Source organism: Cariama cristata, unplaced genomic scaffold (assembly GCF_000690535.1).
Source record: "Cariama cristata isolate BGI_N322 unplaced genomic scaffold, ASM69053v1 scaffold29556, whole genome shotgun sequence".
Classification (NCBI taxonomy): Eukaryota; Metazoa; Chordata; class Aves; order Cariamiformes; family Cariamidae; genus Cariama; species Cariama cristata.
The window spans coordinates 7,570-27,375 of NW_009622037.1; the positions used below are offsets into that span (position 1 = coordinate 7,570).

The window sequence follows — 19,806 nt, forward strand, 5'->3', positions numbered from 1 at the left end:
AACTCTGCCTTGATAGGTGCATTGCTACTGGTACAGTTTTTAACTTTGTTAGTAACTTGAATGCATGCTTGGCAACTAGGAGGCCCGAAGTCTGTTACCTTTGTATAAGAAGAGTCATTTGGTGTGCTGGCTTTTGGTTTAAAATGCAAGGAAGCGGTCATGTTAGAAGCAGTGGAATGCATGACGCTTCAGTAGCTTCAGAACTAGACCATGTGGTTCCTGGAGGCTGAAACACTGTCTTAAATTGTTCTTCAGAGGCAGTGTTTTGTTTGACTACAAAATACGCTTTGGTAAGTGGCACTCTCTTCTCTGCAGGTCTTGGCTGTCCTACTACTCTGTCACCTGAAGGAGCTGCCCAGTTTGCTGCCCAGATATTTGGTTTAACCAACCATTTGGTGTGGGCCAAACTGCGATCAAACATGTTAAACACCTGGATCTCCTTGAAGCAGGCTGACAAAAAACTTCGAGAGTGCACCTTGTAAGTCATGCTAACCAGTAACTTTTATTAGTTACACAAAGATAATGGCGTGCATATTCATTCAGATTAGGATTTGCATTTGGATGAGCTCAAAAGTCCTGCATCCTTTCTTGCAGAAGAAAGCATTGTTAGAGCAGCAGCTGTAGTCTGTTGTGTCCTCATCCTTCCCTTGTGTATTTTTTTAATATAACAACTTAGTAAAAGATGGGGAAGTAGTATTTTAGGTATCTTTCTCTGTTGCTCCAAAATGGTGCTGTTCTGCTTTTTAGTATACACTGTTAACTACAGACTATGTCAAAAGAATGATTTGGTGTGATCTAAATAGAATTCAACTAGTCTTCTGTATTTCTGTAACAGTAATATTCTTCCATAGTAATAATGTATGTCTCGAACCTTATTAACTCGACTGGACTGCTAACCTAGGCCAGTGCTGATGCTGTTCTGCTTGCAACAATGATATGCTTTCTTTAGCAATAAAATGGCAACATATGCTCTATTAATAGGAAAAGGGCCTGGAAAAATGTTTTAAAAGCCTGAAATAAATACCTGCCTTATTTAAAAGTGTATATACATACATGTTTGTTTGTTTTAAATATGTGTATGTATACATACCCCATTGATATCTTCCAGAACGACGTGATAAAGTTGACACCAGTTCTCTTGTTCATAACAAGCTCTAACTGCGGATGGTTGGGGTGAACTGTAACTAGGCTTGTTGCCCATTTGCTGTAACTCTTGCCTGGTCCAGTCTTTGCCCTTTGAAATACTAGGCAGATCTCTACTTTCAAGGGTTCTAAAGGGCCTCTGAGATGTTGCCAGACTGTCTTCATACACTTCAATAACTCTAGCTGTTATAGATCTATATTTCCTCACTCTGTTTCTACGGAAATTGGACTGAAGGGGGGGAATACATAGTAAAGCAACAAACTACTGGGGGAAATCGAAGCATGAATGTCTTGTCTTTGCACACACCAATCTTCTGAGTAGGTACGATTCTAACAAATATGCAATTACTCAATGTATGTAACATATATGCTTTTACAATTATAAATAAACTATTGAATTCAAATCTGCTTCATGGAGATTTATTGCATAGGTACATTCAAAACCTAGTCATCAGCTGTGGTACATAACTTCAGGACCTTAAGTTAGGTAATAATCTTGTGAAAAGCTTATGCACTAAAACCTGCATAGAACGGTATTAGGTGACAGTTGTCTGGAAGGTGCTCTAATACTTGGTTAAGTGTCTTGCTGTTAGAGGAAGCTGTGTTACTTTGTTCCTAATGTGAGAAACATTCACCTATGTAGTTTTTTTAAGAGAGGACAAAGTCTGTGAAGCAAAGCTTTATTTCAGCGCTGGGTGCATGGGAGATCACCTCCATGATCCTCCTGCATGCACAGTGGTTAGTCTCACTTCCATGTATTTATTTAGGACAGTCAGTCATATTCATGCCATTTCTCAGAAGTCTTATACATATTCAAATGATTTCCCCCAAGCTATTTACATTTATAGCCTCCCACTTGCATCTGCGCACTGTTCTCTAGAGGTCTTCTTTGAGGGTCGTGAGGTGAAAGCTCAAAGTCTTCCTCTCGGTTGAACTCCTTATTCTGGCATCTGTGCTCTATTGTTTCGGTTATGTTGCAAATCCAAGTTGATAGTTCATCGTCCCTTTCTTCCATATAAGGGCAGGAAGGTGACCACCAGGTAGAGACTAATCATGGCTAAGATAAGTGGTGTCAGCCAGAGCAACTTAACCCTATAGCGGAATACACATTTCCCTGTCTCTGTCCCCATACTTGGGTACCTGGAAACTTGCATTCTTTCCGACCGCCTATCTGTTACGGCTTAAGCAAAACCACAATACCACTTCTCACACTAAGGTACTGCTTTATGACTGTGTCAGGCTTACCCCTTGGTGTGAGTAACTGCACTAAATGCTGCTGCTGGCTTTCGCTTTCACAGGAAGGGACCATGTCTGACGTGTAGCTGCATAGAAGAGCTCTCAGTGGTGCTCTCCTCTGGAGTTAAGTGCAGAGGTTTTTTAATTGGTCAAAGCTTACACTACAGCAAAGTAGCTACAACTTCTCTTAGTCTTGAAAGCAGTTGCTTTTCTATCAAATTTCTTTTAGAAATATCAATAATAGTGAAGGCTAGTGATGACATAGACATTGAAATTCCTTGGTGATGTACCATCTCTGTGGAAGCACTGATTTAAAAGTGAAGATCCTCAACACCTTTTTTTTTTTTTTTTTTTTTTTTTAGCAAGGAAGCTATTTACCAAGGTTGTACTCGCCTGCATACTTAAGACTGGCACATCTGGAAGCGTACCATCAGCCAGCTCTCCTAACAAGATAGTAGTGTATTAACTTACACTAGCAGAAAAATTAATTGGCAAAAAGAGATGAGCGCATGCTCTTTGTCTTGCTTGGGTGAGAGAATTGGATTATCTTGTCATCAGACAAGACCGAGAGCCAAGACCTGTGAAGGAGTGTGCAGCACTTCTTTTTCCTGGTGGCAGCACTCTGCTCGCTCAGCTGTGTAACAATATGTAACCTGAGGGTGAAGTTACACAAGAGGTGAAGGTGTCACTTCCTACCCTTCCCCTCCCTACCCAACACCACGCTCAGTGTTAGCTCTGACGGGTAATCAACCTGACAAGCTTGTTAAGTCACCCGAGTACCCTAGCACTGTGGTGAGACAGACAACTGCAGCCAGCCCTTTCTGGCTCTTTTTTTCCACCCACAAGGCTGTGTTGTATTGCTCTTTCTGTACAGTCTTCCGCACACACAATAAAAATTAGTAACAGACAATGGTTTGAGTCTTACACCTGGAATATTCTGTACTGTCTCTAGTTACTTTTCTCAAATTACTCACACCCTGATTATATTCATTTGTAAAATTGTGCCAATTTACATGGGGCATGAGCATGCCAAATGCTTTAGTTGCCATAGAGGTGGTCATTCTTCAGCTTTTGGATGGGGTGGGTTGTTTGGGGGTTTTTGTGCAGTCTGTACTGAACTCTCAGGAGCAAACCCTTGCTTGAGCAGTTGCCTTGCAGAGAAGTACTAAGACACAGCAGTTAGCATTGAATGTGCATCGCTGGGATCAGCAGACAAAACCTGCAAGGTCTATCGTATCTGCAAGGACTTCACACGGTTGTCCTAAAGGCCGAGGTGCTGCATGTCAGCTGTTCAGCTGGAAGTTCTTCACAAGGCTTTTGCTATGCAATGAAAATGCTTCACCCCGATTCAGCATTCCAACTATTATGCTGTTGCAATAACCTGAGAATTTCTGCAGCCAGAAATTGCTCTTGTAGCACTTGCTTTTTTTTTTTGGTCCAATTTTAAAAACTATATCCCAACAAATTCTTCAGTAAAAAGCGCTTTTATCTTCACAAAAACTGTTACATAGAGGGGTTACTGAAATGTATTTGCATTTTTTTAAATTGAGCTGGAATAGCTGTAATGAAAAATCTCATTTTTAAGCACCTGCTGTGGAACCTAGGACCCTGGATTAGATCAGGTCCTAATTAGCGGAATTACTTGCTTAAAAGTATATGCTCTTTAAAGAGATCAGCAAGGAGCTGTTTAGCCTTAGCAGAAGGAGGTGCTGGGGGCAGGACTTGTTCTACATCCTACCCTGCTTCAGGCACAGGTGAGTGGCACCTGGTGTTCAGCCTTTAGGACATCATTTCATTTCCAAAAAAGGCCAACCCCAAGCCTGAAAAATCTGTAAAAATGAGGGGACAACCAGTCGTGGCTCCCACTGGTTTGTCCTCCACCCGCAGTTCAAAGGGCAAAGCCCCCCTCCAGGACACGGAAGGCAGGGCTTCAATATCCTCTGCCTGCGGGGAGTTGTAAAAAATGAATTGAAGGCCCAGGAGAGGATGCGATCCAGACTGCTTGGGGGTGGCATTGAGGCACTCCCTGGTTTTGAAGCCTTTCTTTTTGAAAGCTATTGAAGTAATTCATACCCAAAGAAAAACCATGACTGTTCCCTTGCTAGAGTGGGCATTTGAACCTTTTCGTACAGCCACAGTGATTTCTTTAGCAATGCAACTTATTGTGAAATAGCGTTGGAAAGCTTGAGCCATGGTTTAAAATAAAACCAGAGGTGCCTGTTGCACTGTATTTGGCTCGTATTGCAGTAGGCACATCGTACACATTTTCAGAGTACGCTTCCCTGTTCAAAACTTCAAAGGCTTCAAAAGAATCCTCAGTTTCTGGGCTCAGACAAAAATAAGGTGTAAAGGTTGAACAGTCAAGACTTGTTTCAAGGTATGTACACAAGAGAAGAACTTTAAAGTTTTGTAGAGGGTTGATTAAAAAAAAAAAAAAACAAAAAAACAACAAAACCACAAACCCTCAATTTCCTGCAGAGCTTCAGTACCTCTGGAATGGGGTTGCAGTCCCAGTTCCCAAATCCCTATTCCATTTCAGCTCTGAGTGTGTGCATTCAGAACTCCTCAGAGTTGCTGTGCAACAGCTACTTGAGCGAGAGGGACCTCAAAGCCACTTAAGCATTTGCTGTTGTGCTTTTGCAGAAGCATTTTAGATCTTGACAGAGTAGAACAGCCCCTTGCTCATTGAAGCCTCATCAGGATCCTCAAGGTCAGTGTTCCAGCCAGGATCTCAGAGCATACCTGCTCACTCAAAACAACAAGCGCTCTACAGTTACAACAGTTACCCAGGTTATGAGAAATTTAATCGTCTCTCTACTGAGGGAAAGGGACAAAACTTCTTCTCCCTTACTTCTTACAAGAGCGCTTTAACCACCACAGGCACACGGAGATTTGCAGGAAGGGAAGATCTGAATTTCCCCTTTTTTCCCCCTACTGTTTCAATTTGTTTCCTTAAATAACTGCATCTGCTGCAACTGCCTCTAGAGCTTTAAGTTTCCGCCTCAGGAGCCTCGTAGCAGGCTGTAGACAGATCCTGTTACCTTTCTTCTGTAAGGAAATGGTGATGACTACAAAGTATTGGTTCACCTAGACTGGGAGCTTTCTGAAGGACTTAAACTTCTTGAAGAGTACCTCCTGAGTGCAGAGAAGATCTTAGACTCGGAGAAGACAGAGGAGTTGGTGTTCCCCATGGAAGGTAAAATTCAAATCTTCTTGAAGAAGGAATTAAGATGCATTTGCATGGAACTTGGTAAAAGAATTAACTATAACAGCTTTTCTCTCTTTCTCCCCTCCTGATGACAGACTTCACCACCAGTCGGAGGATACCTTGACAGAAAAAATAGTACGGCAAACAAGTTGCCAAAAGCTCAACAGATGCCTGAGAATGTCAAACATCAAGTTCGAGTCTTTTTCAAGGATAGAGTTTTCCACAGAAGGGAGGGAACAGGCTCTGTCTTCCAGCGGAACTCGGAGCTTCCACGATTGCGGGATTTCCTCCAGCAGGGGGCAGCACGCGGAAGCGCCTGGTACGCGGCGGGGAGCGGGCGGCCCGGGGCAGCCCCGGCAAGTAGTGCTCCGTCAGAACTGGGTCAGCTTTGACGCAAGGGGGGGGAATAAAATAAAAAATAAAAGTAGCAAAAGGGAAAAAAGAAACCCCCTCAAACCCCCACCACCTTACAGCAGCGTCAGGGAGAAGCCAGCCCGCTTTGCCAACCACCCTGTACAGCTCTTTACACTGATGGACACAACCCGAGCTGACGGACCAGAAAGCTCTTGAATGCGAGGAACCAACGCTCACGCAAATAGGTGATGTAATTAAGTAGTTTAAGATTTCAAGCTCCAGAAAATTTCTGTTTGGATTGGGAAGTGACTATATTTGTCTTAATATAGCACAGCTCCCTGTCCCGTTTCCCATGCCATCATTTCCCTTTTCTAACACACCTGAACATCTAGTAAATGGCCAGCTTCCTAGCTAGTACAGGTTCATACTCCGTCTGCTTTAAAAGTTATTTCCAGTGTAGGACATTCTTCCATCTTACTTAGCAAACAAAACAAAACCTCTCAACTAGAAGCATAAAGACTTCTCTACCAACTTCTCCCTCTCCAACATTCAGAACTTTTTGTCCCAGAGCCAGCTACACCCTCACAGGCACTCCTGACTGCACTTAAGCTACACTGCTTCTACTATCACTGGTGCAATTATGTTTTTAAATCCGTGCTGAAATCCTGCTACGGGCCTTTGCCTGTAAATGCTGTTGCAGTCATGAGCATCCAGGAAACTATAACTTTACCAAAATCAAGGCTCAAAACTCAGTGGACTCTTTATTTTGCTTTGTTTTGGTAAAGGCTTCAGTGTAACTTGCATCCTAGCATTAAACGTTTTACAGTTTGTGTTTTGTTTGGTTTGTTTGTTTTTTGGTTTTTTTTTAAATTGTAGCACATAAATAAGAAGGTAATGGACAGATTCCAGTGTGATAACAAGTGGCATGGATACAATAATCCTTAAATAGGCATCTCATGCGTACTCACTAACTGGAACCACCACCTTCCCATTAGAAATCCAGTTCTAGATAGACAGGTTTCTACCGCCAAAGACAGTAGTGAAAGAGCAACATTGCGGACTTGGTCAGGTGCAGGCCAGCAGCTGTGGTTCATCTGCTGCTCCTGAAGACCTGCACAAAGCCAAAGTTCCAACCGTTCTCTCCGGGAACAGTCCCGGCCCTAAGGGGTACGTCAGGCCAGCGCTGCCTTGTACCGTCCATCTCCGTTCTGCTGTTGTCCAGAAGACTCAGTTGTGCAGATCAACTCTCCCCCATCTCACTTGTAACCAACATGAATGAGGCTATAGTAAAATCTCAGTATTTAGCAGGTATTTACCCGACCCTACACACACTGGGACAGAGCTCAATAGAATGGGTTAGATGACTTATAAAACCAAAAGGAAGAGCACGCTCTCCTTCCAAGTCTTGTAAAGCCTCTAGCAATGTTTCAAGCTGGCCCAGTCTTTCATGGGCTTCAGAGCAAACACTCCTCCCTACTCATGTTCTAGCAGCACTTCAAATTTCATAGCCATCCCCACCAACGTTATCTTACAGCCATCTTTGCGTACTGTCCTTCAAGAAACTTAGGACCAGTAAAAGGCCCGCAGAGAAATGATTTGCTAGAAAGAATGTGATAGATGAAGCTTGTATATTTGCCAATTTTCAAAAGAAAATTCAAATTAGATGGAGAAACATGAAGTCACCATTTCACACCAAGAAAACTGAAGTCTCTGAACCTAAAGTTCATTGGTTCTCAGCCAGGGCACCAAGACGTAACAAGAAATGGCATTTGGTAAGAGCAATTCAAGGTAAAGAGACTAGAGGTGAATATTAATCATCAATTGAGAATTTCAGTGAGATCTCTGGCCACAATTTAGCAAAACTGGGAAGAGGTCCTTGCCAGAAAGATCTGAAAAATACATGAGTTCTGGGCAGATACTTCTCAGTGCAGTGACTCCAGTCCCTCATGTTGAAGTTTATGACTTTTCTCATTAACATACATGCACATTCAATTTATTGTATACCTATTTACACATCATCAGTCTTTTGAGACACAGCCAGTTTTGTTCTCACACTTACATACAGCACATCTATATCAACTTGTCAATCATACAACTGAACAGGGAAGGCGCAATCCCATAAATAAGGCACCTCAACACTAACTTGGGGCTGGTCCAGGGCTGCTGCCCAGTGATGGTGACATCCTTATGTCGTGACAGAGAACATGAGAGGCTGACAGTTTCCCTGACTGTTGCTTATCATCAGGTAAGACTAATCATTAACAGTGTTGTATCTTGCCTACACAGCAGGTGAGCTTTCCCCTTTTCCTCATGCCTGGATTGCTCACATTTCGCTCAGGCTTCATTACGTCGATTGTCAACTTCATTATAATAATATAAGTTGATCAAACTTGGTCCTTAGTCTGTTGCTGTTTTGTTGTTTGATAGCTAAAGAACCCTTGCTGTGTGACACAGGGCGGAGGGGGAATTAAAAAAAGATAATCAAAAGAATAAGTACGTACTCCCAACCTCCAAACACTATGTACAAAGTACAGCATGGTATCTCCCCAAGATACTTACTGAAAGGTCTATGCCAGCCTTCAGGTGAGCTTGTTCTGCCCCATTCTAACTGCAAAGTGACAAAATCTAGTCCACAAAACAACCACTTGAAAAAATTTCAATTTAAAAATCCTCTTTAAAAAAAAAAATCTTTCCTCCCCATTCTCAATTTCATATCATGCCAAACAGCACCTAGAATGATCATATGTGTGGAATAGTTACTGAAGAGTAGGTACTTATGATCAATCTTAATGCAGCATGTCTTAAACCACAGTAACTTTGCTTTTTTTGTTGTTGCTGTTACTTTTTAATAAAGTTTTCTCTTACATGGTTTAGAATTCCAGAAGTGGAACTCAGATATGCACAGGACAGTGCAAGCCAACTGACACTTTATCTGAATTTCTATTTTATTAAAAAGTCATGGGAACATATAAAAACACCAAGAAGCCACATCTTCCAGCAGACGAGGGAATATTCAATTTCAAAATTAAAGCCCTTGGCAAAAAGAAGAAAAAGTTACCACTAGATTATTTGGGTATTTCAAACCTGGCTACAGGGACTTTTTGCTGTCAAGAAAAAAAAAATATCCCATCACCTGCATTCTTAAGAAGATCATGGTGATAGAAAGATTAAGTTTTATTTTTCCATTTTAGTATGTTATAACCTTAAAGGTTCCCCTTCTTTTATTATGCAAATAAAGCTTTCCAAATATTAACCCAGGACTTTATTCATACAATAAAGGGGAAATTTACCCTAAATAGAAGCTGACATTAAAAACGATCCAGCAGATTTTGCGTTGCCTGTAACATCTCAAGCCTTAAACTCCACAAGAGAACACGGACAAAGCATCTGATGAGCAAGACTCTGAAATATCTAACTGTTCTGCAAGAACAGTCTCCCACAACTTTTAAGTTCTGTGAAATGCAAACTTCACACCTGAAACCACCTTAACTTAAGTAAAGTAGATACAAAAGCAGGACATCAGCAAAAACCTTGTCTGACCAGTAATCAGTCTGAGACAGCTACTATAATCAGAAACAGATTATGTACATACCAATTATGTCATGAAGTGCCCACAACCTTGATGTAGGTTAAACAGCTCCTTCTGGATTTACTTAAGAACCCAGAATAGAAGCATATGGAAAATGAAAGTGATCTTTAGTTTCTGATAAAAATATTACAAACTTTTAGCTTTTATTGAAAATTAAAGACATTAGCAAAAGCAAGATTTAAGAAATATTTTACAAATGATTTACATAGAAGAAAGCCAGTATCAGACATATTCACAAATATGCAAACCTTTAATTACAAAAAGTACCTATTGGCAGCATGATGCTAACCTTGCCACTGCAGTGTGCTCTACTATCGATATGAGTAAGGCATAGAACTCACATTTGCACCAACTGAAAAAGTTCAAATAAAACTTTAAGCTTTTAAGTCCTGGATGCACAATCCCCAATACACACACACACACGCACACTCTAAGATCTCTTCTTCTAAGCTCTATAAACTAAGTGTGTGCTCTGGAAGAACGGCCAGCCTGAAGAGCCCAGCAGAAATGTAACTGGTACTAGCATTTAGTTTTCACTTTCCTCTTTAACATGTACAGGCCTAGGTAGGTAAACCATATTCACAGTTTAAGTATTTTTAGACAGAAGTACCTTTTTTTTTGCATTTGTTCCTTAAAAATGGCTCTCAGTTCAGCATACAGTTCATAATGTCACCTGTTTTGTGATGCATACATTTACAAGATAACTTAAAAATCTGTGCCATACTCATGGTCAAGATAATTCAACAAGAGTAGTAATATCCAACAGTGACATTCAATACTATATTTCAAATATTTGTGCAAACAGCAAAAGAATGGTTGTATGAGGCAAACATTTGCAAAACCTTTAATACCTCCTCAATGTTGTAAACTTGGACTGTCAGCCTTAAGTCTTGCACTTCCCACAGCTTTAAAAAGTCAGTGGCTAAAATTAATCAAGTCTCAAATAGGTTCTTTTCTACATAGTGCAAATTGTAATGTAGGTAACATGAAAAACATATCTAGCTGGATTGACTTTGTGCAATCATCAGTGGTCTTCTCTCATAGTTGAGGAAATTGTGGATTCAAAGAACCACATGGTTCAGGAAGTCAGGAGGGTGGGGAGGAGAGAGAAAAAGCAGTTCCATTACACTTCTCAAACCAGCGCTAGATGTGCAAAGGCAGCAAAAATTCCAGCTGCTACTACAACCAGAACAGAGTAACTTTTCAGGAAGACCCAGGCGGTTAGTCACTTGGACTGGTCTCTAGAAAAATATGTGAGTATATGTTGGATTTTTATCAGACGGTCTTTTAAAGACATCATGGAGAGAACCGAGAGCTGGTATCTGGGGTCTACTGGGAGAACAGCTAGAAGCCACCAACACCAAGCAGGACCATTGGGCATTGCCTAAAAATAAAAGATAAACTGGTTACCCATAACCGATGTAGTATAGTTGACTAACATGAAGACATCAAAAGACAAAGTTGTCAATGACAAAGACTAGTTTAAAGTCTGATACTAACTAGAGAATTCAAGATCCATGAGATCAGAAGAGTTCTGAAGGGATCTCTTCTGATCCCTCCCCAACTGAGAAGTCAAATAAAGTACACTTAAACTAAGCTTGATAAAGCAATTATTTTAAAGACAACAAATGAAGCTCATAGCTTCCTTGAGAAGAGATGGCTAAGTATAGGAGAGTCACCCAATAACAAACCTCCCTGATAAAAACTACATCTATTAACTGTCACGCTATTCTTGAAGCTTGGATATTCTTGAAGCCTAGCGTTTGCATTACAATTGTCTTTGTTATATTTGAAGGACCTCCCTGTCACCTCCCAATTCCACTCCCTTCTCATTACCTACTACTAGACAGAGCAGGACTAGTCAATCTGTTTCTTCTAAGCTGATAAAACATACTGTGTAACTTTTTCCTGTACTTTATTCAGTTCTCTACACCATCATAAGATCCCATCTTCATATACAACTCCACTTTGAAAGCCAAATCTTTTGTATTTTTAAATGTTACTTTTCTCCAACCTCCACCCTCTCAGGATCTCACCAACCTTCATTAACTGTTTATAATAACGGTTAAAACAGATTGCTGCAGCTAGTTTCTTAAGAAACATTTGTCAAATCCTAGCAGCTGCAGCAGTTTAAGGCACCAGCTCAGAAAGGAGCAAACTGCTCTCTGTGATTACCTCTTTGCCAAAGATTACTGTCTGCACATGTCCCAGGGAAGAAAATTTTTTTTTTCCATTTGAATTCTAACAGCTTTACACAAACCAACAGTTTAAAATGCTACGGGAACTTAAAGTGTTCTCAGTTTACTGGTTTTATCTCCACAGCAGCAAAATCCTTCTCTCCTTTCCTGCAAAAACTGCTGAACAGTGACACAATTGCCTTTTGTTGCTCATCCTAAGAGAAACAAGCTTCATTGCCTTCAAAGTTGGGGAAAAAAGCGTGTTTTTTTCTTTTAACATTTAGCATTGTTAACACAGGTTTTATTTTTAGAAACAAGCACCTAATAATTGATATTAAATGATGGCTTACCTGTATATTTTCTTCCCTGTCAGGCATTGGCCCAAAGTGCTGAAGAATTTGAGTGCGAAATTTGTTTCTTAAGTTTTGGAACCAACTGCAGGCCTGATTGTAAACAAAATTGTGAAGCTCTCTCAGCTTCTTTAGTTCTTCATCAGCAACCTGTAGGAGAAATGTTACAAAAATATCATTAGAGATAAAGAAACAATTAAGGTGTTTAAGCTAAAAATCAAGAAACATTCGATTTCAACTATATTTAGATACATTTCTTGCATTCTCCTCAACCTTGATTGCTAATGACTGAATAGTAAAGAAGTCTCATGATATTTTAAGAAGTTACAGCTTCAAACTATTGTTCAAACAAAACACAGTATTTCTTTGTTGCTTTATAATAATAAAAAACTAAGTTAGCTTCCATTTCTTCCACGTGCTGGCACTGAATCTTCCAGTAGTCTAGAGACCTAAAAAATCTGAAACAGAGCTCTCAAGAACAAATTAAGCAAAAAAATTTCAAGATATTAACATTAGTAAGTATTTAGACAGCGTTCTGGATACCTTAACATCTTCCAAATATTCAATGTCTGCAGTGCAATAACCATCTTTCATCCCTCTCCGCAAAACTCTAAATCTCTTTCCGCCAACTGTATCAACAACAGACCGTCCATCAGGTAGAAAATGAACGTTCCTAATCTGCAGCATGCATCCATAATCTGCAAAACTAGAAAAGAGACCTTGTCAGTAATGCAATTACACACTTCTGAAAGGACACCTTTTCTAATAATAAAAAAAGACATAAGAAGCTTATAATTAGGTGGTAAACCTACCCATTTTGAGAATCACTTATACACATCCCAAACTGTTTAGTTCCAGTTTCCATACTTCTGCGAATCATTAGTCGGTATCTTGGCTCAAACACATGTAGAGGGCAAGGCACAGTAGGATATGCCATAGTGCAAACAAACATTGGAACATTCTTGGTCAAGCTTCAAGAGAAGATCAAAAGAAATATGTGGCTTAAAAATCTAAACACTGAACTATGCCAAGACAACAGATTTTTTTTTCAGTATCTTTGCTATATATGAGGTCATAAAGCACTCTTTTCAAAGTTTAATAATAAGCATATTGTAATACTGTTCATAAACAATAAAAAAACATACTAATAACAGTGACAGAATACCTATGTACTGATTTGAATAGTAATAGCCTCACAGTTATCTAGTTAGTGAGTATATCTAGTCAGTGAATGAAGGGCTTTGTTTTGGAGACAGGCGTGTTAGTTACTTTTTTCCTTATTGTTTTAGTTTGGGCCGTACAAGCCATGATGCCCTCAGAGTCAGTTTTCCTGAAACTAAAAAGATGTCGCAGCAACTACATAGTAGCTAGGTCACCATTTAAATTATTTTATGTGACTCCAGATCACAAGATGCAACCTAGGGTATAATTTTTACCTTGCAATATGCCTCAGCAGGCCTAATTGAAAAACAAATTTTTTTTTTGTGCTATTTTATCAAGTATGTACAGTTGATAGTTGATACAAACAAGTTAGCGTTAAAACATTATCAGGTATTTAATTTTAATACCTTTCAGACTATAAAACACAACTTAATGTATGGATTCTGTTAAGTAAGTTGCATGAGCTATAGTTTTAAATAGTTTTCCAACATTCATGTCTACAATACATGATGCTTTATATCTGAAGAACTCTACTGGAAACAAACACCAAGATTACAAAAAAACCACCAATGATTTAATCACGTCTATCTTTATACAAAAAATGTCTATCATGAACTACTCAAAGAAATTCAAGTATCTGAGGCTCTGCAGTCAACTCAAGAGGACAATTCCATTAACAGCAGCAAAGTTAAAACTGAAACTCCATGACAGTGCATGCAGAAAGAGAAACAGAAGGGCAAACATATTTTGTAGAGGACTTAAGAGCCTCACATTGCTACTATCAAAGTGTGATTTTTTTTTTTTTTATTTTCACAGTAGTTAAAACACTGTTAATTTTCTGAAATACACATTTAAGACATCAAATTAACATGTCTTTGTACTCCTCCTTGCATCCATAATATGCCATTATTAATCACAAAAATGATAAAACATTTCTAAAAAGGATTTCCATACTAATCTCTCAAGTTTTCTAGATAAAAGACAGCAAGCTTACTTTGAGTGTTCAGCAGTTTCTTCAGCATGAATTCTTTTTCTCTCATATAATTCATCGGACAAATATTTCATTATTAATTCCTCCAGCAGTTCTGTGATGCTGTATTTTCTGCTTGCAAGGTACTGTAAGCAATTTAAAAAAAAAATAGTAGTATTTCTTCATATATATACACAAAAGGCTTGAGAAAATGCAGCTTTTAAAACCATGATATATGAAATGTGTCACAAATTAGATTTAAAACCATGAAAACCTACAGCTCTGAAGTTCTTGTGTTTTGTTACTTAACACCTAATGTTACTTTAATATTTGAAAATGAGATTCTCTGTTTTAGTTCTTAGTGTCTGACAACTCCAGTGTCTAACTCAGTCTGTATTTCTATGCTTACCTATCGATTTCCTAGGTTATACAGCCATACAAATAAGGAAAGCGTACAGAAATCACAGAGAGGTTTTACTGAATAGTTACCAAAGTTTACAAACACCTAGGATTTAATTACACCAATAAAGTAGATGGTCACAGAAACATAAAACCTCTAAGACCCTGAAGCAAACCTAATCAACTTGTGTTGACAAAGTTTGTCTCGAAGTTTTTCTTCTCTAGCAGCAATCCATAACCCAAGTGATTCCAAGTTGCTGGGTTTAAGTGAAACAGCCTTTAAAATTATACAATATTTGTATTTGTGAGCTCTACTGAGAAACAGTACCTCTTTCAAACTCTCCTTACAGAGGGGACACTGAGGAGCATGGTCTAAACATCGTTGCAAGCAACCTTTGCAAAAAGTATGTCCACAGGGGGTTGTCACTGGCTCAAAGAATAGCCTGAAACACAGTTATTAGAAGTTAGATGCCATGGCAAGTGTGTGTTTTGCTAAAAAAGTCAGTGATCAGTCTCTTTAAGACTAGTTATACAATAACAAAGCAGAGAAAAATTAAACGTCATGTCTCCTTATTCTACTTTTTCCCCTATACTGCAGTTTGTTTCCATTTACCACTGCACCAATCAGTTTTTGTTTTATGATGAATCTGGACATGTTTCAACACTCTAAATACCTAAACATTTATCCCAATGTACAAAGATTTTGGTCTCACTACACAGAGATTCAGAATATGCAAAATTTAGTGATTCTTTGAGGAGCTGAGTTGTTTTAGTAGCAGTATTTCATACTAGTAACATAACTATGGACAGTTTAATATGCACCATATGTTTTAAGGTATTTATTCTGAAAACTAAGGCAACTCAATAAGAGCTTTCAAATACATAAGCTACATTTAAGCAGACTGACATTCTGAAGTATCTACATCTCCCAGACAAATATGACGTTCACAGGCAATATTTCTAAGCATTAGCCTTACCAAAATAAGAAGTTAAATAGTTTTATTGACTAAAAAAAACCCTAACATTTAACCACAAGGCTACCTGTTAACAATGCCAAGTTTAATTTAAAAGACAACTTCATTATATAGCACTACAGCAAGTGACATTTAAATAAGCATTTAACTGTAGGGATATAGGAAGGCTGAAAATGATTGATTGATATCAGAACTCATCACGACCTCTAAGTACCCAGTTTATACATGTAACAGATATGTTGTCAACCATCTATAACAGAAATGCTGAATCAAGGAGAAAAATCTTACCTCATACATAGAGAGCACTCAAAATCTGATACATCAATCAAATCCTCCGGAACTGTTCCAAAAGCCAGTGTCATGTCCCTTTTTGTACTTTCTAAGGAAAAGCAAGACAAAATACTCCTTCAAAGAAAGGCACAAGCAAATACTTTAAATTTCAAAGTAAGTGACTGTTACCTCCTTGCTTTTTGTGTTTGTTTCTTCCATCTTCACATACAACTGTATCTTGTTCTGAAAAGGAAAGCTTTCTTTTCAGCAAAGCACCTTTTTCTTGGCCAGAGAGAAGGGGCTCAGAAGACACTCTCTTTAAGCCATCTTCCTTGGCAAGGTCTTTTGTTGAGTTAAGAGCATGGGCAGATTGTGCACGATTTAAGCTTCCACTGACAGGCTCCAATACATCCGATCCTCCTAAACTCTGTAATAGTAAGATGAACTGAACTGTAAAGAGTAACACAAATCTAAGTATGTGAGATGTGAACACACAAAGATATATAAGCCAAACTGACACCCACAGTTAGCTCATTAGTTAACTCCAGAAATTTGATAAGTCAAGGTAGTATTCAAATTTGCTTAGCATTAACAATCTAGAAATCCTCATCTGCTTCAAAGAGAAGAAAAACTGTATTTCTCTTTATTTTGAAGTCACTAATATCAAACCTCAGTGCCTTCTAATAAGTGGTTCACTGGAATGAGGAGTCTAGCACTCCAAATGAAAATACATTACTCCCAAATCACAATTCTTTTCTTCCAATTTAGCCAATTACAGAAAGTCAGCATTTAGGCTGGAAAGTAAGTATGACAAATAAGGATATCAGAACGTCTGATGTTTGTGTATCAGCCAAAAAAGAAAAGTAATCCTATTGTTACCTGCTCAGGACAAAGCTGTAAGTTGCAGGAAGACTCAGTCACCTCAGAACCAAGTATAAAATGTTTATTTCGAATATGTGGTGAATTCCAAGCAGATTCCTTCAGACTGTCTCCTAACTTCTCTGGTGACAGCACATCACACAATGTCTAGAAAACAAACAGCTAAATGGTCATAATAATGAAAAAGGATCTAGACATAGCTTTATTATAAAACTACATACCAAAAATAAGAATTTCATCTATATGAAGTTATCCTCATAAACAGAGCTTTATCTAAGCAGTAACTGAGAAAGAACAGTTGAGAACAAGCAGAAACTTACATACCTAAATTACTAAAAAGAAATTTATCTAGAAATCTTCTCTACTACAAGCAAGTGAGCCCATTGAACAGAGCCAGATGTTATCAACTCAATACCATGCAGCTTTTTCAATGTAAATGTCTATTATCAAAGAAAAACCTGTTGTGCTGTGGGCACAGAAGAGTTCATCTTAGAATATTTAACTTGCTGTCTGCTTTCCAGTTTTCTGGATTTTGATTTAGTAACTTCAAAAGCATTTGTACTTTTACATATGTACTTAAAATGTGTACATTAGGACTACCTCTTCAATATGGTATGATGTGTCTTGAAAGGAATCAATCTGCCATCTGAACCTTCTCTGTAGATATTGAAGATTTTTAGGTGCTCAAAGTCTACCATAATGGGAGCTTTATAAAGGAATCAAGCCAGAGACAGTAATCCAGTTTCATAAATAAAATTACCCTTTCTACTTCTAGCTTGGCTGGAAGAAAGTCCTCATCAAGGGCTAAGCACTGTAGAAACAATTGTAAGGCATCACCTACATAGCCAGAGTTTTGCAGCACTTTTCCTTTCCAGAAGTAGACCTGAAAAACAGATACCATGAAGACATTTCCAGAGGGTATGTAGAACCGCAGTACTCATCTTATAGGCGTAACAACACAGTTAGAATTAGAGCTCTCCATGACAAAAAGAACACAGCTCTTCAACAAACTTCAGCTGTGCACAGTGTGGAAGATCTATATGCCTTGCCTGATGTACATCCTCTACAGTGTTTGAAGAGTCACAGGATAGGTTGATGTTAATCTCCTTCCTGTTAATTTGTTTTGGCTTACATGAAGTGTTAAAAACCTGACCAGTGCTGAATTCACAAAAGGCCTTAACTTCCCCCTTCTGTGAGCCTTTGGAGGGGCAGAAGAGGAATATGAAGTGCAAATTATTACACAACTTCATACAACTGCTTACAGGATACCCTTTTTACCCTGTTTCATTAAAATCCTTATTGTTCCAGCCTGCAGGAGAAGGGTAACTACAAACAAAACAATCCACACAACCATGCATCCCTTTCATACGTCTTAATCTATATTCTTAACACAAAACAATGCCCTTTTGGAATTGCTTCCCCCAACTATATTTTATTCTTGAACACTAGACAGCAGGTACAAAAAAAAAAATCTGTACACTATTTTTTCTGAAAGAAAAAAAAGGGGGGAGAAAAGACTACTGAATTTTACTGAACCTACCTATAGGAAGCTAGAACTTAGAAGTCCCTTATCCAACTTATCTCAATTTTTAAAAGTTGCATTTGCAGTAATATATATCCAAGTTAGATAAAAACAACAGTTATCCAACAAAAGTTAGATAAAACAACAATATCTAGCTGTGTATGAGATTTCGGATAATGGGCCAGAAACTGAGCTTAAAACAAACAAAAAACCAAACACACAAAACCCAAAACAAACCCCCAGAGTGTAGCTTCTACAGAATGACTGCCAGTATGAACAGCAGTATCTGTTAAACAATGCTGCCATATGAGGGCATGCATCATCTTTGATGGACTTGGGCAGTTTCATTAAGACGTATCCCAAAGAAGGAAACTATGCTAATCCTCCTCTACGGACAGTTCATTTTCCTACAGAGATAAGAACTGTTAGAGGAATTCATCAAACCAAGCTCAGTTAAGAGAAGTGAGGTTTCTTTCCAAACATACAGAAAAAAAGTAGATAGTACTACCAAACGCTAAGAGACGAAAAGTAGGATGCTCTCTGAATTTACAGTAGCCACGGAACTGCTGAACACAGGAGATAACAAGACAGCAGCAGTTATCTCCCCTTGCGTGGCAAGATCCTGCTGGTCCTGCTGTGCTCAGTGTTTAGACAGGGCTGCAATATGCAGCATCTTACAATTCTGAAGGCCAGTGACTCCCCAGCTGCCTGCACTATTTGCAAAGCTCAGTTCCCACTGAGTTTCTTTGGGCTTTTAGAAGAAAAACTTTCCAAGTTAAAACAAAGTATCCTTCTCTTAATAAAAATTAAGAAATAAACAAAACAACCTCCAAACTCCAGCTGTTATAGGTTACATCACCATAAACTGTCCCAACTCCAAGTATATTCGTGAATCAGCTCTAACCCACTGTACTCATCAGTAGCCTGTCTCACATAAGTAACTATTTTAAGACAGCTTTTAGCATTTTGCATGTCTTACAAGATAAACGTTTAAGGTATCTCCCCTAGGTTCTTAACTTGATGCATGTATAACTTAGAATTCATTAATTTTACAGATAAATACAGATTTTGAAAAACAAATAGTTCATATCAACTTACCTCTGGCCAATTTGGCATTTCAGAAATAACGAAATTTAGATCTTCTATGGCTGTTTTATATTCTTGGAGGCCAACATATGACTCAGCTCTGTAAATCCTGAGCATCAAGTCACTGGAATCTGAAGGCAAAAATTAAGTAACATTTTTAATAATTCAGATATTTGTGATTTTTAATTAGATACGCTTTCATAGTGATATGTCATAACCACACTTTCTTGTACCATACTTTCAAAATTACCGGAGTACATCTCCCTCACCCCCCAGTGTCTGGGTAACAAAAGTGGCAGTGATTCCAGGCTCATGTCTTTCAAGCTAAAAATCAAATTTTGGACCCTGCAATGTATCTTGCAGCAACAAGAAAATTTATTTTAAAAGATCTAACACTGAGGCTGACAGAATAAGGAATTGCTCAGTACTGCTCTGACAATAAATGCCACTTTTACAACGGTATCCATCTGTTAAGTATCAGGAGTAGG

At 38.7% G+C, this 19,806-nt stretch overlaps 2 protein-coding genes across 2 annotated transcripts in view; one reads left to right on the forward strand and one right to left on the reverse strand.

Moving 5' to 3' along the window:
• Positions 1-726, forward strand: part of PAICS (phosphoribosylaminoimidazole carboxylase, phosphoribosylaminoimidazole succinocarboxamide synthetase) — a gene marked incomplete at its 5' end in the record, with an annotated part of 8,028 nt that extends 7,302 nt beyond the window's left edge. The window contains one exon of the mRNA XM_009702199.1: positions 316-726. Coding sequence (XP_009700501.1) covers positions 316-482 — 167 coding nt within the window. The remainder of the gene's footprint in view (positions 1-315) is intronic.
• Positions 727-10,281: 9,555 nt separating this feature from the next.
• On the reverse strand, positions 10,282-19,449 carry LONRF1 (LON peptidase N-terminal domain and ring finger 1; the record flags this gene model as incomplete). Its single annotated transcript, XM_009702201.1, has 11 exons — positions 10,282-10,914; positions 12,058-12,207; positions 12,601-12,763; positions 12,870-13,028; positions 14,213-14,334; positions 14,916-15,030; positions 15,850-15,940; positions 16,021-16,258; positions 16,711-16,857; positions 17,471-17,593; positions 19,331-19,449. Coding segments are annotated over 11 exons (1,586 nt in total), but the record flags the coding sequence as incomplete, so codon positions are not given.
• Between the last annotated feature and the right edge of the window lie 357 nt (positions 19,450-19,806).